Here is a 25,574-nt window from a genome sequence, read left to right on the forward strand (position 1 = left end):
TTGAGTTGTATGTATTTATCAAGTCTCGTTATTTGTATCATCAATACAAAGTAAAAAATTAAGTCACTTTTTTTTATCGCAGTTCTGAAACGGTTGAATGGACTTCGATGTGGTTTACACAGTTAGATAGACAATTAACATAGGAAGATTCATAAGTATAACTTATTGTTATTAATATAATTTCTTTATCTTTGATAAATTACGTCATACGTATCATTATACGGGTTGTTAACTCTCGCAGTTTATAATTGGCTAATTTGATGAATTTTCCAAATAAATCAAATAAATAACTATTGGTTACTACATAGGTCCTTGTGCTTGTGCAATGTGCATTATAAAAACAAAACATACCTACAAAAACTGTATTTTTATTTATTTTTGATTTAAAATGTAAAAAGTACAATATTTATCTTATATTTTAAAACCGTTTTCCGCCAAAATTGACCTTTCCGTTTACCGCTAAGTCCGTTTACCGTTAGTACAAATTTCAGTTTCTATATTTTGGTAACCCCTTGCCACGTAAACAAGTAGAGTGATTGGTAATTGGTAATGATTTTTAAAATAATAAAAATAATTAGGTTTAATTTTTAATTAAATATGTGATTTTACAAAGACACATTCAATAACTCTACTTTTTTACATGGTAGGGGGTTGCCGAAATGTAGAAATTGAAATTTGTACTGACGGTAAAAGGAAATTTATATTTTTGTACAAATAATAATCGGGAAAGTCGATTTTGGCGGAAAAGTTGATCACCCGGAGCAATGAGTAGTGGCGCATTTAATGTATACGTGCACCGGGGCTAAATATTTTTCCACCCTTTCAAAAAAAAAATTAATTTTATGAAACAAATCATAAATCAGTAGTTTTACAATATTGTATTTGACAACTTTATAGTAATATATATCCTAACTTTAACCTAACTAAGTGAAAACTAAGAAGAACGCTGATTGCAGCAAAAAAAACATGTCCAAAAAAACTGGAAAAAACTTCAGAGAATTTAAAATATTGTTTTTTTAAAGTATACGTGCGTTCATGGTGGAGCTCATAAAAAAATAAAACATGTTTAGAAAAAAAGAGTGAAATCGTGTTTGTATATATTTTTATTCTAAATACCTAGTATGTATTTTTTATAAAACATTATTGCATAACATTATTTAGGAGTATAAAACAAGAGTGTCTATCATTTATTTACTTAAAAATAAATGATATGAATAAATTGGTAATAGATAAAATGTGTGATACTCATAACCACGAAACAAATGAAACACTATTTAATAATTTACCTAACCAAAGCCGTATGACACCTAAAGATAAATCAGACATTATCGAATTGATAGACATGCAGGCAAATAAAAAAATGAATTCAGGATAAGTACAGAAACGGGAAAAATTATAACTCTGAAAGATCTATCTAACATCCGAACCAAAGGTATTATATTTAAATTGTCATATTGTAATTAATCGTTTATTTTTGTAAGGAAAACAAATGATGGAAAAAAAAACTTTGAACAAATTGTTGAAGACCTCAGAGTTAAATACAAATGTAATATAGAAATATTAACTGATAATAAACAGAATTTACTGGGTATATTTTTGCAAGATGAAAGAATGAAAACATTATTTGAAGCCTTTCCAGAAGTAACTATTTTATTATCATCTAATTTATGTTAATTTTTATAAAAAAATTTCTCCTAGATTGTGTTTGCAGATGCTACGTATAAACTAATAGATAGTAGGATACCAGTTTTTGTTCTTTTGGTAGAGTATGGAACGGACAAAGCGAAATCGCCTCAATGGGATTATTAGTTAATGAACTCTATGAAACATTTAAATGTTTTTTTTATACATTCAAAAACAATATTCCTGATAGCACTTATAACCAATGTGTTCATGACAGACAAAGACATGAATGAAAGAAAAGTTATTAATGACATCTTTCCAGATGCAAAGTTTTTAATATGTTTATTTCACGCACTGCGTACATTCCATCGAGAAATCACATGCGATAAATTAGGAATTACACCTCAAGAAAGGAACCAATAAAAGGTTATATTTGAAAAACTATGCTATTCTAAAAACGAGGAAGAGCATCAAAAATTGTATAGTACCTACTCTTAAATCATTTGCACCAGTATAGGTTATGGAATACTTTCATAAAAATTGGCATTCTATTTGGAATGAGTGGGTGGTAGGCATGGTTTATGACAGTGGTAATTTTTTAAATAGGACAAAATATAATCTCCTAGAAAGTTTTAATGGAAAATTGAAATCTGTAATTGATTCATTTTCTAATTTACAAGAATTTTTTGAAAAATTATTTGTTGTCATAAAATGCCTTAGAGTAGAACGAGGTAATAAAGCACTACTTATAGTTGAAAAATGGCCAACAGCTAAATTTTCAAATGTCGTAGAAGAACATTATTTTATACTATTGACTCCCGGATGCCCGAGAATTGAGCCACAATTCACCTTTTTTTTCAAAGATATACGGTAATAAAATTGAGCCACTAAAATTTTATATTTATAATAGGCACTAGGCAGACCCGGTGATTGGGAAACTATTATATTTTAAATTTTAATAAAATAATACATCTTTTTATATAAATTGATACAATTCCTAATACTGCTGCGCATTCGAAACTTTACTTGAAGTGACTGCGTATGCATTATCAAAAGGTAATAAATTATCCAATATCTTATGATATAGAATTATCAATTGTCATCAAATGAAATGGATAAAAATAGTCATACGCGTAGTGTGCAAAGATTATGAAACCTAACTCGAACTATAATTCCGTCGAGTCTTTTCATTCACATTTCAAAATAATTTCTATACGTAACATCCAAATATACATAAATGTTTAAATGTTTTATTGCAACTTCAATCAGAAGTTTATATTAAGATTAGAAGTATAGGAACACTAAAAACAAGAAAATGAACTTTAGTTCGACAAAATTTTGTTCTTAATGAAATTAAAAAATATGAAAAAGGGGAAAAACCCAATTTGAATATTTACAATCTTTATCATGTTATTTAAAAAAATTATTTCATATTATTTATTATTTGACTGTCTTTATGGATCTAAATGTTTTGTATTATATTTTTATGTACATATTAAAAAATGCTTTTTTCTTATTATTTATTTTTTGACTAACTTTATGGTCCTTATATTATATTTGTAAAATGAGTATTGGCATTCTTTATAAAAATTATTTCACATTTGACTAATTTTATGGACCTTATTGTATATTAAATTAATTAAATCTGTATGGAAGTATTTTAAAAAAAATATTAATTATTTGACGAATTGTATTTTTATATGTTAAAAAAATAATAATTAGTTAATAAACATTATATAAATATTCATATTAATAGTATATTAATTGTGTGCTATATTTTTATGGCCCAATCTCCGAGTACACTTTAAAAATATAGATTTAATTTGTGGCCCAATTTCCGGGTTGGAAAATGTTAACGAATATTTTATACAAAACAGGTAGTTAAAATGTGGCCCAATTCTCGGACGCCCGACTCCCTACGCCTTTGATTTTTTGAAAAAACAATTGCTACAAAAAAGTACCATTGTTGAAGGTACAACAGACCAATCATGTAGCTGTGCATTTTTTAAGTCTATGAAATTACCATGTAAACATATTTTCAAAAAAAAAAAGAACATGAACATTTATCCCTCTTTAATCTTACAATTTGTGATAATAGGTGGACAAGGAAGTATTTCACAAAATCACATGTCATATTTAATACATTAAGTAATGATCACAATAATTCAAAATTGTCAATAACACACCAACTAGCATCAAAGACACAATGTTTAACATCAAACGAACAATTTAGAAAAAAGTCCATATTTTCATCTAAAATAACTGAAATTTTAAGTACCATGTCCAATGATCAGTTCCATAGGAAAATTTAACAGTTGAAATTAATTGCTGATTGTTGGGAAAATTATAAAGAGATGTCAATAAAATTGTTAGAAGATAATGCTTGTAAATTTAGAGAGATTGATGATATACCTTGTTTTGACAATTATATAATTGAAGAGGAAGTTGATGTTGCCAATGATAAAGAAGGTACTGATGATCATGATGAGATTTTTGCTAATCTACTAAATGCTTATGAAGCAATTGGCAAGTATTGTTATATTATTTATTTAATTTAGTTAAATTAATTTAATTATTTCAGTTGGAGAAAATATATCTCAGCTGGCATGTATTCAGTTACCCCCAAAAGTTAGAGCCCAGGAGACCAAAAGGAGCTACTTTGACAACTATCGGGTTACCAAAACATTGTGTCCAAACAAAACCTAACAAAACAAAACCTACACCTTTTACAAAGAAACATTACAAGATAAAAGGAAATATCATTATAGAATGGTTAACTAAAAAATGTTGTCGATCGGGTCCGTAGAAACAACTACAAAATTTGCGAATCAGATATAAATCGCCAACCAAACAAAATTTACATTGGAATACTTGAAGATAATGTAAATATTAATAGGACATTTTAAAAAATTGCAAAAATAAAATATTTTTCATAGGATTATGTGTAAATACACTGTTATATTTTTTATTTTGCTAATAAAAAAGTCATAATTTCATTTACACATTTTAAACATTTGCTGTTAAAATAAAGTGTTAATTTTAACCATATAAAATATAGTTTGGAAAAAATATGTTAATATGAGAAAATGAAAAATTGCAAAAATAAAATATTTTTCATAGGATTATGTGTAAATACACTGTTATATTTTTTATTTTGCTAATAAAAAAGTCATAATTTCATTTACACATTTTAAACATTTGAAATTAAAATAAGATGTTAATTTTAACCACATAAAATATAGTTTGGAAAAAATATGTTAATAGGAGAAAATGAAAAATTGCAATATTTTTCATAGGATTATGTGTAAATACACTGTTATATTTTTTATTTTGCTAATAAAAAAGTCATAATTTCATTTACACATTTTAAACATTTGCTGTTAAAATAAAGTGTTAATTTTAACCATATAAAATATAGTTTGGAAAAAATATGTTAATAGGAGAAAATTAAATATTGAAAAACTAAAAATTTTTTCATAGGATTATGTGTAAATACACCGTTATAATTTTTATATTGCTAATAAAAAAGGCATCATTTAATTTACACATTTGAAACATTTGTCATTAAAATAAAATTTTAATTTTAACCTCATAAAATATAGTTTGGAAAAAATATGTTAATAGGAGAAAATGAAAAATTGCAAAATGAAAAATTTTTGCTTTAGAGTATGTGAAGATACACTGTTATATTTTTTATTTTGCTAATAAAAAAGGCATCATTTAATTTACACATTTGAAACATTTGTCATTAAAATAAAATTTTAATTTTAACCTCATAAAATATAGTTTGGAAAAAATATATTAATAGGAGAAAATGAAAAATTGCAAAACTAAAATTTTTTTTATAGGATTATGTGTAAATACACTGTTATATTTTTTATTTTGCTAATAAAAAAGTCATAATTAATTTTTCACATTTGAAACATTTTCCATTAAAATAAAATGTTAATTTTAACCACATAAATTATAGTTTGGAAATAATATGTTAATAGGAGAAAATGAAAAATTGCAAAATGAAAAATTTTTGCTTTAGAGTATGTGAAGATACACTGTTATATTTTTTATTTTGCTAATAAAAAAGTCATAATTCATTTGACACATTTGAATCATTTGCTGTTAAAATAAGATGTTAATTTTAACCACATAAAATATAGTTTGGAAGTAATATGTTAATATGAGAAAATGAAAAATTCCAAAAATAAAAATTTTTTCATAGGATTATATATAAATACACTGTTATATTTTTTATTTTACAAATAAAAAAGTCATAATTTATTTTACACATTTGAAACATTTGCTATTAATTAAGATGTTAATTTTAACCACATAAAATATAGTTTGGAAATAATATGTTAATAGGAGAGTTCTAAAAATTGAAAAAATAAAAAAATTTTCTTTAGAGTATGTGTAGATACACTGTTATATATTTTATTTTGCTAATAAAAAAGTCATAATTTAATTTACACATTTGAAACATTTGCAATTAAAATAAGATTTTAATTATAAACACATAAAATATAGTTTGGAAGTAATATGTTAATATGAGAAAATGAAAAATTGCAAAACTAAAAATTTTTTTATAGGATAATGTGTAAATACACTGTTATATTTTTTATTTTGCTAATAAAAAAGTCATAATTAATTTTTCACATTTGAAACATTTGCCATTAAAATAAAATGTTAATTTTAACCACATAAATTATAGTTTGGAAATAATATGTTAATAGGAGAAAATGAAAAATTGCAAAATGAAAAATTTTTGCTTTAGAGTATGTGAAGATACACTGTTATATTTTTTATTTTGCTAATAAAAAAGTCATAATTCATTTGACACATTTGAATCATTTGCTGTTAAAATAAGATGTTAATTTTAACCACATAAAATATAGTTTGGAAGTAATATGTTAATATGAGAAAATGAAAAATTCCAAAAATAAAAATTTTTTCATAGGATTATATATAAATACACTGTTATATTTTTTATTTTACAAATAAAAAAGTCATAATTTATTTTACACATTTGAAACATTTGCTATTAATTTAAGATGTTAATTTTAACCACATAAAATATAGTTTGGAAATAATATGTTAATAGGAGATTTTAAAAAACTGCAAAAAAAAAAATTATTTCTTAAGATAATGTGTAAATACACCGTTATATTTTTTAATTTGCTAATAAAAAAGTCATAATTTATTTTACACATTTGAAACATTTTCTATTAAAATAAGATGTTAATTTTAACCACATAAAAAATGGTTTGGAAAAACTATATTTATAGGAGATATTGAAATTTGAAAAAATAAAAAGTTTTTCTTAGGATTCGTTCGCGCTCAATAATAATAATATAACTCTTAACCTTGACATACGCCTCGAATCGCACGGATAGGCAACAATATGTGCGCGACGACACCGACGAACGGTAAAAGATTTAGTCAATGAACACTGGACACACGATGAAAAAGGTTATTTAAGGGTTGACGGGGGACCTGTGGTTGATCCGGTCTGGTGCAATGACCAATTGGTGTAGATACAATATGTGGGGCAGCACTTAAAATTAATTCTTAATCGTAACTAATTTAATTTACACATTTGAAACATTTGCCATTAAAATAAAATGTTAATTTCAACCACATAATATATAGTTTGGAAAAAAGAGAAAATGAAAAATTGAAAAATAAAAATTTTTTCTTAGGATTATTTGTAGATACGCTGTAAAAAATTTTATTTTACAAATAAAAAAGTCATAATTAATTTTTCACATTTGAAACATTTGCCATTAAAATAAGATGTTAATTTTAAACACATAAAATATAGTTTGGAAGTAATATGTTAATAGGAGATTAAAAATATGAATAATTATGGGTATATTATCAGAAATAACAGTCGAAAGTAACAACTTGGATAGTTTGATGAGTGCTGCAAGTTACCATATTATTTAAAATTATTTATGCGTATTCTAATTATAACCGTTTATAATGTTACAATTTAATTGTCTTAACACCTAGAGAAGGTAATAAAAAAAGTGTTTCAATTTTCATTTGATTTTAGATTTTCAAAAACACACTTTATCTTCATTGACTCACATCAGGTTTGAAGTTAACAATTTGGCATCTACTCAACAAATAATTGCAACCAATGAAGCATTAATGGGAAATGCAAATAAAACACTTTTAAGTTCATCTTTTAATAATGATGTAAACAATTTTGAAATAAATGACATCTTTCCAATTGAAATGGATGTCCATCATGAAGAATTCGAATCAAAGATTAAAAACAATGAAAATGATTTTAAGAGTTTACTGGTAAGATAGTCTTTTTTAATGGAATTATATTGTGATATTTATTTAACCCTTATGTATGATTTTTTTAATGCAGCATGTGTAGTTTTATAATATATATTATTTTACCTTATAGATTCGTAAATTATGTCTTTTAGTTACAACTAAAAGTTTGGGAGATTCAGTTCGACGTATCATGTCAAGAATGTTTCACGATAATATTTTACAAAAGTATTCTACTTATGGATTTAAAAAAAAAAAAACGTTTTGCCTCATTGGAGTCATATCGTATTATTATTGGTAAATAAAGTATTAAGTTATTTAAGTTTAAAAATTTAAAACATTTGGAAATTTTTATTTTTATATTTTAAAATTTTTGCTAAGAACTTTTTTCCAAAATGTTCTATATAATTTTATCAGTATTATCCACTTTCCTATGCTGATGGATTCATTATGGTTACAATCACACTTATTAGAAATTGAAGGCTATGGCCCCTAAAAAAATAGATTTAATCCTTTATAAAAAGATAGTAATAACATTTGATTTTGTTATTTATTGTTTCAGATATACTACATACACACGTTAAATATGAAATGACACCTGAAAAAGAAATAGATCATGAAATAAGTACTTGGTTGGCACATGCTCATTTCAGAATTAAGAAAAAAATGATCTCTGATACCAATAAAAATAATTAATTAATATCATTAATTTAATTTGTATAATTTCCATTATATATAGCTAGATTTTGTTTAAAAGTTGATCAATATCAATATTATTATTAAGCTATTATTTACATTTTCATCTTTTGAACTTTTATTTTTTAGTTTTTAAACTAGTTAAAAATTATTTCAATATTAAAATATTAAATTAATAAGTTATTTAAATGTATTTTGTTATTATTATTATATTTTATAAATTAAAATATTATAATTAAAATTGTTATAATCTTATTTCAAAATAAAAAATAGTTATTATAATAATGTTGTTATAATTTTATTGCCATTATATTGTCATAATGTTATATTAAAAATATTTAATTATTATAACAATAATGCCTGCCTGCCGCAGCGAAAAAGATCGTAACTCTATTTTCTCAACTTTTCAGGAGGAGCAAAACTATGATGGTTATATAAATTCTAATTCTGTTTTAATTTCTAAAATTTTGGTATGCATAATTTTCTATCACCAATTAGCTGACTCTAAATATTATGTTATTGTTTGTTTAAAAATATCACATGATCGTGTTTTTTAACTAAATACGACCTTTAGAACAAAGTTGTACCTAGTCGTATCTATACTTACGACTTTTTTCGTTGGAAATTTATATGACTTTATAATCGTATCTATACTTACGACTTTTATCGTTGGAAATTTATTTGAATAATTTATGATAGTAATAATATTATAATTTATTATATTAATATTTTATAATAAGTCATAACTTTTACTATTTCCTACATTATTTTAATATTGAATTCAGGGGACTATAATATATTGGCCCCTCCCCCTCCCCCCAAAGACTTATGACCTGTCATATTAGTATATTACTGTATACTACCATTGACTATAAATACTGTATTAACACTGTACCTAATTTATAATCAATATACAATAATATCATTTTTTATTGTATTAGTGTTGACAATATTATTGTGTTACACAAAATTATATAAAAAAATTTAGAAAAAACAAAACAATGTATAATAATAAAATGTAATAATAAAATATTATATAAACTGAACAACTTAAAAAAAACCTTTTTTTTTTAAATATTTTACTATAAACTGAAATATCAATATTAAATATTATTGAACAGTTAAGTCTAGTAGTAGGTAGTCTGAATTGTTTATAAAAATAAAATAAAAGTAATAGCAGCATTATAATAATATATTGTATAATAACAACAAACATTATAACAATATAAAGCTATAACAAAATTAAAACAAAAAAACTTAAAAAACCTTTTTTCAAAATATAATATAAACATAAGTATAATATATTATTAATCGTTTAATATTAAGTAGTCTTTTTTGTATACAAAATATTATATTTATTTTGATGGAAGAGACTTATAAAAATCATGGTATGTGGATGGGATAAGTCCCATAGAACATAGTGATAATAAATCTTTGTGTTTGGCTTTTTCAATTGGCAATTTGCCAGCATACACTTTTTCAGGTATACTATGATTTTGAAATCTTCCCCTTTGTTTTTGTTTTATTAAATTTATCTTTATAAAGTCTGGAGAATTGAAATCATACTTAATGTAAAGCTCAAATGGATTTTCAAATGACACTTTGATTTCTTTTATGTTATTCCACCTTATTAGGTCACCATCACAGGTTGTTTTAAAATTAAATCTATTTTCTTCGACAAGAGGTTTAAAATCCAAGAACTCAGTATTGTCCATCTCAAATACTATATAAGGTTTGCCTGTAACTTTAGCACACCTTACTAGAGTAATCCATTGTGCAGGAACATAAATTGATTTCCCTTTTTTTGAACGTTCAATACATGAGTGCATACTGTCACCTTTATTTTGAGTATGGCCTCTTTCTAGAAATTTATGACTAATTTTTATTTTTAGTGTAAAGGCCGCATACTCCCACATTGCATAAATAAAACGATTACGATTCTGGCCACCACAGTTGTCTGAGTAAAAACAAAACTCTTTGAAACCCTTTTCCTTCATCATTTTTAAAAATTTTAACAGGCAAGTTCCAATTTCATTTGAACCTCTTTTTCCTTCACATTCGTCCCACATATAACAGTACCCAACTTTGTTAACAATATCATATACCGTAAAATTGTAAACGGCAAATTTTCTTTTGTAATAAAAATTACTAGCCTCACCTTGTGGCGTGGTCAATACTTTTTCTAAGTCAAACACTGCAACACACAATTCTGGATCATTAGCTGCTCGCTTTTTATCTGCAGTTTTATTATCTCTGGCTATATTTTTGTTTGTCAAATGTTGATCATGGCTTGGTTGAAGTTTCAATTTTTCTTCCTCACTAGCAAGTTTAAACTCTTCACATTTGTCACATAAGTCTTTTTTTGGTCTAAAAAAACTTAAGTTAAAAGTATTAAATATGTCTGTATATTGCCTGACTGTAGCATTTTGAGCCTTGACACAAAGAGTTTTGTCTTTAACCCAATCCAAATAAAGTCTATGCATTTTTGCAATACTTAAGTCTGCTTCCAAATAATTCTTTTGAGATGTTGCTCTTCTGTAATGTGATTCAACTGTTGGGAACATTGCAATATGTTCCTTAATACAATCAATCACTGTTGTACTAATCACATGTGGTCGATTGGTATGCTTACCTCTCATGTCATGTTCTATTACAGGGGACATATTAAGTTTTTTAGAAACAGTACTAATAATTTTTTCAGATACTGAAATAGTGTTTAAGAACATCACTTTACACACTTTTATTTCGACAAAGTTAATAGGTATATAATATTCTCTGGATAATGCTCTACGTGAATTTGATGATGTGGTTGCTACTTTTTTTTCTTTTATCCTTACACACCTGGCTATAAAATCCCATTGTCGGACATGGTCTCCCAAACCCCAGTATTCATCGAATACTGTTTTCCTCATATTTTCAATAATTTTATCAAAGCATTTCATCTTGCATTTACAAGGTAGACCCATGGTTTTTGCACTTTTATTTTTGCCTGATCTATTATTATGCTCCAACCCTAAATTTAGTTCTTTTTTTGATTTAACATCCTTCCAGTTAGAAACATTTCTCAGACGCTTCCTCTGAAGTTTTACACTGGGAGTCATAACACGTTTTATTCTTTTATTTGGAATATCCACAACATTACTAGGGTTCTACCATAACAAAATAAAATACAAAATGTATAAAATATTAAAAAAGGTACCTTTGTTAAAATGTGATAATATTAAAATATAATAATATATTATATTATTTATTAGTATAATATTATGTTAACAAATAATTTAAATAAGTATTAACAAATAATAAAAGTATTATGAATTCAAAACTACATAATAATAATATTATTATAACAATTATTTGTGTACTTATTTTGACCATTATTACTAATAATTTAATATAATATATTATTATTAAATTCTAATAAGATTTTGAATAATTTACATCATTTATATTATCATTACCACCAACTCCATAGTCACCATTTATAAAAGTATTATCATTATTGACTACCTACACTTAAATTGTCTAATTGAGGGGTGTATTCTGGGTCTTTGTCGCTATCATAAATATCTGAACCACTATCCTCCATGCAAAATAAACCCTGTAGTTAAAAAATTAATATAATAATAATATAAATTATAAGCATATTATTATTATTATTACCTAAGAATAACAAAACAAATTTTTATATTTTAGTTTACCTGATCTGGTATTGGGATATTACAATTATTATTAATCTCATTATCCTCATCGGGATCACTACTGATATTCCCATAAACATAGGTATCAAGTATGCTATCAGAGTCAGAATCGCTGAAGTCAATATTAATACCCTATTGTACCTAATTGGTTCTTGATTCACTCTTTAGTAAAACTAGTAAGCTTGTAAGCTACTTACAATTAAATATTGAATAATATAAAATATTTGTGATATGAGATACGCCATTTTTCGCGGGTAATATTTGTTATCAAAAGTCGTATCTAAACATACATCTGTTTTCGTTGGTAATCTTATTGTTAATGCATTTTAATTAAATTGTTTTTCTAAGCTCTTTGGATAGCTAGAGATACGACCGTTTTCGTGGGTAGTAAAAAAAATTATTCTTTATTCAAATACGGTCGTAACTCGAAAATGAAAAAAAGTGAGATACGACCTTTTTCGCTGCGGCAGGTTATAAATTATTTATTATAACAGTAACATTCTGATACTAAAAAAAATATTGTCATAATATTTACTACTATTATTATAGTAACATTGATATGGTGGCCAAATAATTATGTAATAATGTTCTGATAATATTACTTTAATCAAAATTAATTTCTAATTAACCTTCAGATAATGTTAACATTTTTAAAAACAATTTATAGTAATGTTATTACAACATTTTTTTGCTGTGTGGGTGCAGGTATTTTCTCGAGTACTGAGCGTAACCACTGCCCACAAGTTTTAACTGCAAACTAACATTCTTTGTTAATATTTCGACTTATTTTATTTTATTAAAAACTTACTGTTTTAACTGAACATCAAAAAACCTACTAACATTTTTTTTACCTATCTGTATGACTCCATCTTTAACAACAAGCACCAACAACGAGACGTCGAAATACGTCATTAAGTAATTAAGTGTACAAGTGTAGTACGAAAGTATTACACTTGTGATATCACAGAAAACACTTCATCTTTTTGTCGGTCATTTCAAATAACGTCAGTTAAAAAAAAATAATAAATAATAATTCACTAGTTTTATTTGATTTAATTCTTTAATACATAAGTTGATACATGAATTTGTATTAAAGAAAAAAAAATGCCATTTTATGAAAATACTTAGTCACTAACATGCCATACTAATCTTTCTTCATAATACTTCAGCACCATTTTCGGGCATATCAAATATGCCTTTTCAGCCTCGATTAATTCCAAATCGTCAATTCCTTGGAACTTCATTAATAACATCAGTTGCCCACTAGCATCGGTAGCACCCATAATTTTTTCTAGTACTTTTTCATGCGTTGCCCGTGTATTACTTTCTTTTTTTGCATTTTCGTATGCCGTGTGTTAATTTTTAATTTAATCTTATTGATAGTGCTAATATTACGTCGAATTCACGACGAAAGATTTGTAATGTGGCAGTTTTTGTGCCTACGTATTTTAAAAAATTCTCCTGAACAGAACCGTCACCCTGGTGATAGGGCGTTGTGAATAAAAAATAATTAAATAAAACATATAATATAATGATTTAAAAGAAAGTAATCGCGTTATTGTTAATCATGTGAATCATAATTATTATTATTATCATTGTAGTGCTTTGTGGTATACGATGTTTTTTGTTTGATTACCTGGCGCATAGATAAACAAATCTGATGGTTTTTCCACACGGGAACAGACAACATACAATTGACCATGTGAGAAACATGGGTTTTCTAGATTAATACCACAAACACTTAATGATTGCCCCTGGGACTTGTTTATAGCCATAGCAAAAGCAAGACGCACTGGAAACTGTAGTCGTTTAAACTCAAATGGCACATCAGTCGGAATCATTGGGATGCGCGGTATGAGAACATCTTCTCCTTTAAACTTTCCTTTGAGTATAGTTGCTTCTATCACATTGTTTAGTAATTTTTTTATCGCTAACCGTGTACCGTTGCAAAGACGCGGTTGGTTGATATTTCGCAACATTATAACCACCGATCCAACCTTTAATTGAAGATTGTGAGGTGGCAATCCTGGCAAATCCAGCGAGTTTAAAAATTCCGGTGGATAGTTGACTACATCATCTTGATTAGTAGCCGAATCAACTGATTTATATATCCTCAATTCGCCTGTAATTTGTTCTTGAATTTTGAAATTTAATTCATTTACATCTATGTTTTTTGCAGCCAGTATAGCTCGTTCGCTCAACCAATCATGGTTTCTGTAATTTTGAGAAACATCTGGAAACACCTTCTGAATAAGTTCATCTTTTGATCGAGTTAACTGACAAAAACTTTGAGGAAAGTTAATGCAGCCAGTCAACATGTCTATAGGAAATTTGCCATTACCAATGTCAATGAGTTGTTTAGAGAATATGTTTCCAGATTGGTCATTTTGCAACTCGACACGCATATTCTTGCTTAAATGAAGTACTTTGACATGTTTCCACAAACTGGAGGACTTTAGACATGCATTGAGTTCATCAGCTGGCGTTGATCGTGGAATCACCGGCAATGTTTGACGAAAATCTCCTGCTAATAAAATCATTACACCACCAAATCGGTTATTATTGCTCCGTAGATCTTTTAAGGTTCTGTCCAAAGCCTCCAAAGATTTTTTATGTGCCATCGTGCATTCATCCCAAACAATCAATTTACATTGCTGCAAAACCTTTGCCATTGCAGAGTTCTTCGAAACGTTGCAGGTTGGAGTTTCATTGCTTTGCATATTTAATGGCAATTTTAGTGCTGAATGGGCTGTTCGACCACCTTCAAGCAATGTTGCTGCGATTCCCGACGAAGCGAGTGTAAGTGCAATTTTATTTTGTGAGCGAATTGTTGCTAATATTAATGAAATCAAAAAAGTTTTTCCTGTACCACCAGGTGCATCTAAGAAGTAAATCCCTCCAGTTTCATCATTTGTTACTTTCATAAGAGTTTCAAATACATACTTCTGTTGTTCATTTAACAGTGGAAGATTTATTTGAATTAATTCTTTCAAAGCGTTGAGATCATACAGTCTTTCTCGATGCAACTCTTGGTTAAAAGCGTCATGCATTGGACGATTGGACGCGGTCAGGCCTATTGAATTAATAGTTTGTTTGACATTATCAAGCACATGTCCTCAATTGAAATCAATGCTTCATTGTAAATTTCTTCACTGATTTGTATATTTGGATTTCCCATTCTATTCTGTATTTGATACAAAATATCATCACACATATAATCTTTGTACTTGATCCACAAATCAATTGGGTTTGATGGAAAGCATGTAGATATGATTATAGAAAACAATGTTCGTATTTGATGAGCGTGTGATGATATTACAGCATCATTGAGAATTTGATCCCAATGAGCGTCATTTTCAAGCAATTGCAAACGTTGACAGGCTTCTCTGTAGGATACACACAATTCACCATCAACAGTTCGTAACTGTTGGAATGATGTTGGGCCACGTACATTGACTAATAGCAGTCGTAAGTAAAAACATTCATCATTGCTTGGATGTACTGAATAAATCCGGCCAATCGCATCGGTGGAATATACATCTGTATATCCTGGAATTGGTTTTCCTTGTTTCCGTCGTATAAATCTCCTTGAGGATTGATTCCAGGTATAATATTTTGGCATTTCAGAATATAGCAATGTTTGTGCGAAATCATCGTTTTGGCATGTCTCAAAAAAACTGATTAATGTAGTAGATGGTGGCTGAGCAGCTCTTTGTACTGCGTTCTGTGCTGTAAAATACACTCTTTGTCCATTTTCTAAATGCACAGCTAAGTGAACAACAGAAGGGTGTCTCTCATGAATAGGAAAAGAAAATATTCGCCAAACTGCTTCATTACTACTGACATAGCGGCCCATTTGGTATTGGGTAACTTCATCATTTGAATTATCTGCACCAATTCCAATCACAGCCATATCACTCCCTTTGGTTACATATTTGCAAATGTATTTAATAGATTTCACTGAATGGCAAGATTCAACGTTGATGTGTGCTTTGAATGTCTTTGATAAAATGGGTGAATATGGAACAATCCAACGATTATCTATTTCAATATCTTGTTGATTTAATTTGACAATTGTTGATTTTCCATTGTCTGCTGTCGATCTGCGACGATACAATGGATAACCGTCATTACCAGTAATTGTTTCCGATATTAATGTCCGTGGATATCGTTTTGAACATTAACCATCCATCATACACGGTGAATTTTGATTAAGAGTTCCACAGGGACCATGTATCATGTTTTTGATAACTACCTCATGCAATCTAGGATCTACTTGTACATTAAGGGATTTCAGCTGATATCACTGCATCAACTTCATTTGGCCTTATATTTTCAAGTTTTCAACCAACCAAATCAAAATGTGTGCATGTGGCAATCCTCGTTTCTGCCACTCCACAGAATACATCCAGCAGCGTGTCTCACCAAACACATTATGTTTTACGATGAAATCCATTAAAGATTTCAACTTTTGTCTAAAGACTCTGGCAGTAATATCACGACGATCAATGGGTGATTGCCCAGAGAATAACTCCTGATTGATTTCTATCCATTGCGGATTGCATGTAAATGTGATGAACAAATCTGCTGTACCATAATGACGAACATACGACATGGCATCTTGAGCATATTCGTGCATATGCCGAGGGCTTCCGATATATGTTGCTGGAAGAATAGTCATCCGACCGACATTCTGTGCATTTCCATCAGTATTAATCGCATCTCGAAGGTGAATATACTCTTCAGATCGGAGTTTGGTTTGATTCAACCTGATGAATGTTAATCTCTCCGTTTCAATTTTAACATACATGTCAACAACATATTTGTGATATAATCGCCGACATTTCAATATGTGATTATCTTCATTTTCCCGAATCATTAGGCGGTATGAATAATAGTTCATTGAACTGACTTTTTTGTTGGTTTCAGAACCTGTAAATAGATTTTGTTTTAATAACATTCAAATATTAAATTAAAATACATAATGTAATGACTGAGATATTATCGCCATAGCTAAACTAATATTTTAGTTACCTGCAATGGGATTTATCATTTTTATTGAGAAATCGTAGCCATCTTCACCTTGCCAAAATATAATGGGATATTGCAGTGCATCATATGAGCGGTGTGTTTCCTTTATACGTTGTAATTGATCATTCCGACGATGTAAAACAATATCACAGGATTCCAAGTTTTCTCCAACTACAACGATAGCAACTTCATCAATAGTTGGTGCATTAAAACGTCTTGTATGTTGACCTGCAGGTGTTTTATCAGCTCTGATTACAATTTTGTGATTATCGGATGGCATCAGATCCAGGGCAGTTTTAAACAATATAATCAATTGATTGTGTTGATGAAATAAAGTTTGTAATTGTTCTACAATTGACCTCTTTACTAAATTGTTATGTGCACAACGCAGATCAATTTCTTGTGGTGAATTGCCCATAAAATAAATTTGCAGGAATTTGTTGTCGCTATCTGACACTGGTAACAGTGAACCTGCTCTGTGATATATTTGCCCTTGTATCTGTAAATAAAAAAAAAATATTATGGTGTGGTATAAATTAATGGATTGTCGGTGATCAAACTTAAATAATATTTGATCTTAAAAAGTATATATTTAGTTTTAACTAATATCTATCAAATATAAAATATAATAAAAGTGTCACTGAAACTGAAACACCATATAATATGATGACTAAGTGATATATTTCGTAATGATTAAGAAATTGAAGATTAGTGACACATCTTAACTTTGGTGACAGAAAATTTTGTTCGCTAAAATAATTATGAGTAACTGCTATAATACATACCTTGAAAGTTGGCATAAAATTTTCCCGAACTACATTTGTTGCCCCAAATGAAGTAATTTGAAAGAAATTGTTATATTGTTGGATATTTGTCAAAAAGTGTATAGAATCTGTTCCTATTCCTGAAACCAATGAGTACAATGGTTCTGGTGGTGGATCCAATGGTATCAATTTCACTTTACCATTTGCGCAACACAATCCATTGGCTTCGTTTTTGTATTTTAATGCCTTACAGTGTGAGCAAACCGAGTTCATAGAACCAATAACAACACATTGGTAGTTACTGTAGTCAATTGACACATCGTAACTGAAAGCAGCTCGATTCAAACTTGCGCGATTATTAGTTGAATGTCGCGCTCGCGCTTCACGCGTTTGTGAATTAGATCGGTAATTAGCTTGGTTCGTAGCATTTCTGGTTCTTCTACCTAAATTGCTTCGTCTTATAGGAGGCATATCAAATATAAATTATTTTTTCACTAATCACGAACTAAACAAACACTAACTAACTAAACACTCTGCACAAAACACGATATACGAATTTGTTTCGTGTAACAGTTGACAAAAGCAAACTCAGTAGATTAGGTAACAGACAACTTTTTTTTTTTTTTAAATTTGATATGACTTGAAGTCAAATCCTTTTAAGCCGTACGAATTGTTTTATTTATTTAAAAATAATAAAACACTGTTGGTTGCCATGGATACGATCAGTATTATATTATAAATATTATAGGAAGGGCTATTTTTAGGGTTTTTCCAGCAATAATTCTAATTTTTCTCGCCGAAAAAACCATCCTTGGACTTCAACGAACATTTGAAAAAAAGATTTGGCCAAATTGGTCCAGGCGTTGTTTGTATGTCTATTTGCATGCATTTTTAAAAACATTTTAAATAAATGATTTATTTTATTTAAATGGTTGCCATTGACTACCAAAAATAATTTAGTTGACTATTTACTGAATAGATAGCGCTTCTGTAATTTCATCACCACCTCGTCATATTTCTCTGACCCGATAACTTTCTCAAATTTTTCGTCCGTAAGAACCTTCTCCTGGCAATTACGACCCAAACAAAAAAAGAATGAGCGAAATCGGTCCAGGCGTTGTTGAGTTATGCGCTTACAACACTTTTGCGATTCATTTTTATATTATAGATTATATTTTATAAATTAAAATATTATAATTAAAATTGTTATAATCTTATTTCAAAATAAAAAATAGTTATTATAATAATGTTGTTATAATTTTATTGCCATTTTATTGTCATAATGTTATATTAAAAATATTTAATTATTATAACAATATAACAGTAACATTCTGATACTAAAAAAAATATTGTCATAATATTTACTACTATTATTATAGTAACATTGATATGGTGGCCAAATAATTATGTAATAATGTTCTGATAATATTACTTTAATCAAAATTAATTTCTAATTAACCTTCAGATAATGTTAACATTTTAAAAACAATTTATAGTAATGTTATTACAACATTTTTTTGATGTGTGGGTGCAGGTATTTTCTCGAGTACTGAGCGTAACCACTGCCCACAAGTTTTAACTGCAAACTAACATTCTTTGTTAATATTTCGACTTATTTTATTTTATTAAAAACTTACTGTTTTAACTGAACATCAAAAAACCTACTAACATTTTATTTTACCTATCCGTGTGACTCCATCTTTAACAACAAGTACCAACAACGAGACGTCGAAATACGTAATTAAGTGTACAAGTGTAGTACGAAAGTATTACACTTGTGATATCACAGAAAACACTTCATCTTTTTGTCGGTCATTTCAAATAACGTCAGTTAAAAAAAAATAATAAATAATAATTCACTAGTTTTATTTGATTTAATTCCTTAATACATAAGTTGATACATGAATCTGTATTAAAGAAAAAAAAAATGCCATTTTATGAAAATACTTAGTCACTAACATGCCATACTAATCTTTCTTCATAATACTTCAGCACCATTTTCGGGCATATCAAATATGCCTTTTTAGCCTCGATTAATTCCAAATCGTCAATTCCTTGGAACTTCATTAATAACATCAGTTGCCCACTAGCATCGGTAGCACCCATAATTTTTTCTGGTACTTTTTCATGTGCAGCCCCATATCCGTCGACATGATTTTTCACGTCCTCTGTCACACCACTTTGTTCACCATCAACATTAAGCGCATTTTTTTTTGTTCTACTTCTTGTAGACGCTCTAGAATCCGCTGATCCGGTTGATTTAGATAATGTGTGTCTATTATCTTGCATTATTATTATTTCTTCGTAATACTTCAGCACCAATTGCGGGTACATAGAATATGCCTTTTTAGCAACGATTAATTCCAAATCGTCAATTCCTTGGCACTTCGTTAATAGCATCAGTTGCCCACTAACATTGGTAGCACCTATAATTCTTTGTGCGATTTTCAAAATGGAATCATTTTCTTTGGATCTGCAATAAAAGTACATTAATATGTTAACAATACATCAAAATTTATTTATCAGTTATTTTAAATAGGTTTGCAACAAATGACACCAACAAGTGTATTTTGTTTTTATACAGAATTAGTAACCCTTAAAAACATTATTCCTAAGTTGAAATCATACATAAATTTTCTTTTTTTTTTTTTAAAAATATTAACAACAGTTGAAAAAACAACTTTTATGCGTGCATGAAAAAATAAAAACCACAGCAACTTTGTTAAATTAATACAAACAGTATTTTTTAGTTTTTTTTTTTTTTAACTAGAAATCATAAAATGTGTAAAGTAATATGATCTATAATAAGCACAAATGATTACAGAACTATCATTGGAAAAGGTAAAATAAAATATCAAATAATAATAACAAGATAGTATTCTTAATATTTTAAAATAAGAAAATAAATGTATGATACAATTTAATAATATATTATATTACACACTTCTAGTTACCCGTGTTAAATATTTATCCATAAAAAAAGAATTAAAATCATGATATGAAAATTGTAAATTTGTAGAACAAAAGTAATACCTATCTACCTAATTTACTTATCGTAAGAATGAGTTTGTCAAATGGACAGGAATCCAATTATTTCCATCCGACGAAATGTCCCGACTTTATGTTGTGTATATTAAGGTGGCAACACTACACTACAAATGGGAAAACATGAAAACGAATGTGTACATAAATGCGTTGTATGTAATACAGTAGCTGCAGGTATTTTCTCGGGTACTGAGCGTAACCACTGCCCACAAGTTTTAACTGCAAACTAACATTCTTTGTTAATATTTCGACTTATTTTATTTTATTAAAAACTTACTGTTTTAACTGAACATCAAAAAACCTACTAACATTTTATTTTACCTATCTGTGTGACTCCATCTTTAACAACAAGCACCAACAACGAGACGTCGAAATACGTCATTAAGTAATTAAGTGTACAAGTGTAGTACGAAAGTATTACACTTGTGATATCACAGAAAACACTTCATCTTTTTGTCGGTCATTTCAAATAACGTCAGTTAAAAAAAAATAATAAATAATAATTCACTAGTTTTATTTGATTTAATTCTTTAATACATAAGTTGATACATGAATCTGTATTAAAGAAAAAAAAAATGCCATTTTATGAAAATACTTAGTCACTAACATGCCATACTAATCTTTCTTCATAATACTTCAGCACCATTTTCGGGCATATCAAATATGCCTTTTTAGCCTCGATTAATTTCAAATCGTCAATTCCTTGGAACTTCATTAATAACATCAGTTGCCCACTAGCATCGGTAGCACCCATAATTTTTTCTGGTACTTTTTCATGTGCAGCCCCATATCCGTCGACATAATAGGTTAGTTCGACACGACACGGTAGTTCTTATACAATGCTGTTAATATGTTTTGTCGCTTTCTGTAGTCCTTAGACTACACAGGAGAGACAAAACACTTAACAAAAAGTAAAAACCGTCCAGCGGTTCTAGATCGAAACGTTGTACACCGATAATTTATCCATCATAGATCTGAAATAGTATTGGTAACAAATAATGTTTTATCAACAACGGCGACGGTGACATAACCTAGCCTAAATAACAAATGGTGTCTTCTACGGGAGAAGTTTCGATTAGTTTATTTCGGGAAAAAATAATAGATCGATGTGGGAAAGACGTGTACAAACAATGAAAACGGCTAGTAAAAATCAATTGACGACATATTAGTCACCCGTCCATGAGCATAACATACAAGTTGGTACTCACTTTTTGTTCATGTTGAAGACTTGAGAATGTAACAATGAAAAATCGATGTTTGGCGTCGACAAGTTTCGACAAGATAGCGAGATGAAAAATGAAAACTATATGGCACTGGGACAACGATGGCTAACTATAGCGGCGATGCGGTATTTTTACTGTTTATTTTCTGAAAATACTGAATTTCACATAGACTGAACGACAATCAACTCACGACAAAATAAACGTGACTGCGACTTTGCTCCTCATCAATAGGTACATTTATTATCGTGCGCGTGCACGCGCATAAAAATGCTTCGCTGTGATTGGTTGGTATACTTGGTGAGCGTTTGGTATACCAGAGTGTTTATACATTCTTATCACACGATTTATGCTGAATTCTATTTTCTTGAAAAAAAAAATGAAAGATTATGATTTGTTATGTAAGTCAGAAGAGGATGAACAGTTGGAACTTTTTGTTTCTAGACTTCTAGTCTCTAGAGCAAATACAATACACCTATTAAAAAATTGAATTGTGATAGTATTTCTGAGGGCAAGACGGTGCGTTTTTACCATTACTCTCAAATCCTGATAGTTAACCGTTCATTACAGTGGTGTAGATATGATTTTGTTCTGTAGGGGGGGGGGGTTATATAATTTATTTTTTAAACATAGTGTAATGTAGCGTGCCGGTATCAGATTTAAATCCAGATGGTTATTTTGAACGAAAGTTAAACTCAATAACGAAATATATATTTATTGCGTATAAATGAAATACATGTAACAAACAAAATAAGTGGCTGAGTATCGTGAAAGATAGCTTTGGTACATCTACCGTTGCTGGTCTTCAGGCTCCCTTATATATAGTGGTGCATCTCTTGTTTACGTCGAGTCGTCGCCTTCTGGGTGAAACCAGGTGTCCTTGTAGTAGTTGTTGTTGTAAATTCGGACACGAATTTGAAAATGTGCAATAACACCTCAAATGCATCATAAGTACACTATAATTATTGGTGCGCTTACTATCCCGACTTCGTACTACACTTGTACACTAAATTACTTAATGACGTATCTCGACGTCTCGTTTTTGGTGCTTGTTGTTAAAGATGGAGTCACACAGATACACTAACAAAGAATGTTAGATTGCAGTTAAAACTTGTGGGCAGTGGTTACGCTAAGTACCCGAGAAAATACCTGCAGTAAGTTAATAAAAGTATATTCTGATTCTATGTATCAAAACTATCCCTATATTTACCCAACCATACCCGTGGCCTATTCCCACAAGAGCCCCCGGATTGGCTTACATAACTATGTGCGTATTCGTTATTTCTGATAATATACCCATAATTATTCATAAAATATATAATAAAAATGTAATATATTGTAATAAATAAACAAATATAATAAAAATATGATTTACATCTGCAATTTAGTATTCCATAATATATAAAAAATATAATAATACAAAATCAATCATTTCAAATATGGTATATAAGTACTAAAAATTTTTAAATTTTACACAGAAACAAATTTGTCCGTTCAAATGTATTATCAGGCAAAACAAAAATAATTAACTTAACGAACAAACATAGTGTAATAACATACCCAATTAATAAAGTGAAATAATAAGCAGGCACTTTTTTATCAATATTTTATTTATTACAGTATTTATAGTAGATATAATATAACTATATTAGTACCATGTGGATTGATAAATCATACTTATTATTAAGTTTTTATAACATAATGTAAAACTAACGTGACACAAAAAAGTGCACACACATACACACACAAATAATGTTTATCGCTGTGTTATGTAACATAATCTCAAAAGTAATAATAATGATATAGTGTGTACCACTACCAAATATACAACACCTCCATTTTTAGCATGGCTAAATAACTAGGTATGATCTCATTAAGACGCATTTGCGTTCTGGGCTGCGCACGTACTATTCACGATTTGGCATGGAAAGAAATCTTAACTGGCAGTGATTTTTATCACCGTACTACGTTGGTCGGTATACGTCTTATCTATCACTGCCAGTGGCGGCCATGACACCTGCGTATCACAAAGTTGCGATCATACCTAGTTATTTAGCTATGATTTTTAGTTAATATTTTAATTTTACTAAATCCTTTATTTTCTCTATACTTAAGTTGTATTATCCTTTAATTCCAACTGTTCATCCTCTTCTGACTTACATAACAAATCATAATCTTTCATTTTTTTTTTTTCAAGAAAATAGAATTCAGCATAAATCGTGTGATAAGAATGTATAAACACTCTGGTATACCAAACGCTCACCAAGTATACCAACCAATCACAGCGAAGCATATAATATAGTACCTAAACAATTGCGAAACGTACCTACAACATTGGGCTTTCTTGCTCTTAGTTATAAAGTATAATATAATATTATAAAAATAGCAGCAGTAAGTTTTACGTCTAATTTTTACATTTATTATAATTGATGGACAAAAACTGTATTTCCTATAGGACTGTAGGAGTTTATCACGAAACGGATAATAATTCGTAAACTCTTTATTATATATTTATAATTTATATTGCTTATATGGCTATAGGTTCACATAGACGCACGTATTTAGATATTATACGGGTTTCCAAATTTCCAATACACATATCGTTCTCATGGTTGTATGGTGCACGATATCGCGTGTCGATAGAAATAATCTACCTTAACGACGCAAGATTCTATTTTCGCACACGGCGTCCATGCATGAACCTAGCGTCTAACTATAAATCGTACACCATAATAATATTATATCTTATACCTATATAATAAGTATAGGTAAAATTAATAAATAATAAATGTTTCTTTCTGAAGTATTATTAATATTATATAAATCTGTATTGTATGATAATAATTAAGTTGAACTAAATAAGATTATTTAAAAATTAGTATTTCTAAAATGTTCCTCTTTAGATTGATTTAAAATATTAGGAATTAAAATATGTTAGAATATTCAGAGTATATTTAACATGTAATATTAAATTGTATGTATAGTTCAATGTTTGTAAAATGTTTATTTGAAGATTCAATTAGAATGTTAAAAGTTTCATTAAATCAAAACCTTCAAAGAATAATGAATTTAAAATATTAATTTAAATTATCTATATAATATTGTACAAAAATTATTTTTTGATTAAAGTATTAATATTATAAAAACAAAAAGATAAAAAGATTCAAAAAATATTAGCATTATAATATAACTTTTATTATATTTTAAAAATGTTG

The 25,574-nt window shown here is 28.4% G+C and overlaps 3 protein-coding genes and 1 pseudogene across 3 annotated transcripts; 1 reads left to right on the forward strand and 3 right to left on the reverse strand.

The window, feature by feature from the left end:
• Positions 1–6,771: 6,771 nt before the first annotated feature.
• LOC126551791 (uncharacterized) lies at positions 6,772–8,683 on the forward strand (annotated as a pseudogene).
• A 5,208-nt stretch (positions 8,684–13,891) lies between these two features.
• On the reverse strand, positions 13,892–15,349 carry LOC126552464 (ATP-dependent DNA helicase PIF1-like). Its single transcript, XM_050207165.1, has one exon. It carries the CDS (start codon positions 15,347–15,349, stop codon positions 13,892–13,894), a length of 1,458 nt encoding a protein of 485 aa, XP_050063122.1.
• Positions 15,350–16,626: 1,277 nt separating this feature from the next.
• LOC126552465 (uncharacterized) lies at positions 16,627–18,821 on the reverse strand. The gene is made up of 3 exons (XM_050207166.1): positions 18,116–18,821; positions 17,334–17,829; positions 16,627–17,231 (listed from the first exon to the last, which is right to left on the reverse strand). Exons 1-3 carry the CDS (start codon positions 18,563–18,565, stop codon positions 16,627–16,629), a joined length of 1,551 nt encoding a protein of 516 aa, XP_050063123.1. The 5' UTR covers positions 18,566–18,821.
• Positions 18,822–20,041: 1,220 nt separating this feature from the next.
• Positions 20,042–21,893, reverse strand: LOC126552466 (chromobox protein homolog 1-like). The gene is made up of 2 exons (XM_050207167.1): positions 21,775–21,893; positions 20,042–20,567 (listed from the first exon to the last, which is right to left on the reverse strand). Exons 1-2 carry the CDS (start codon positions 21,891–21,893, stop codon positions 20,042–20,044), a joined length of 645 nt encoding a protein of 214 aa, XP_050063124.1.
• Positions 21,894–25,574: the final 3,681 nt, after the last annotated feature.

This window comes from Aphis gossypii, chromosome X, assembly GCF_020184175.1.
Source record: "Aphis gossypii isolate Hap1 chromosome X, ASM2018417v2, whole genome shotgun sequence".
In the NCBI taxonomy this organism is placed as follows: domain Eukaryota; kingdom Metazoa; phylum Arthropoda; class Insecta; order Hemiptera; family Aphididae; genus Aphis; species Aphis gossypii.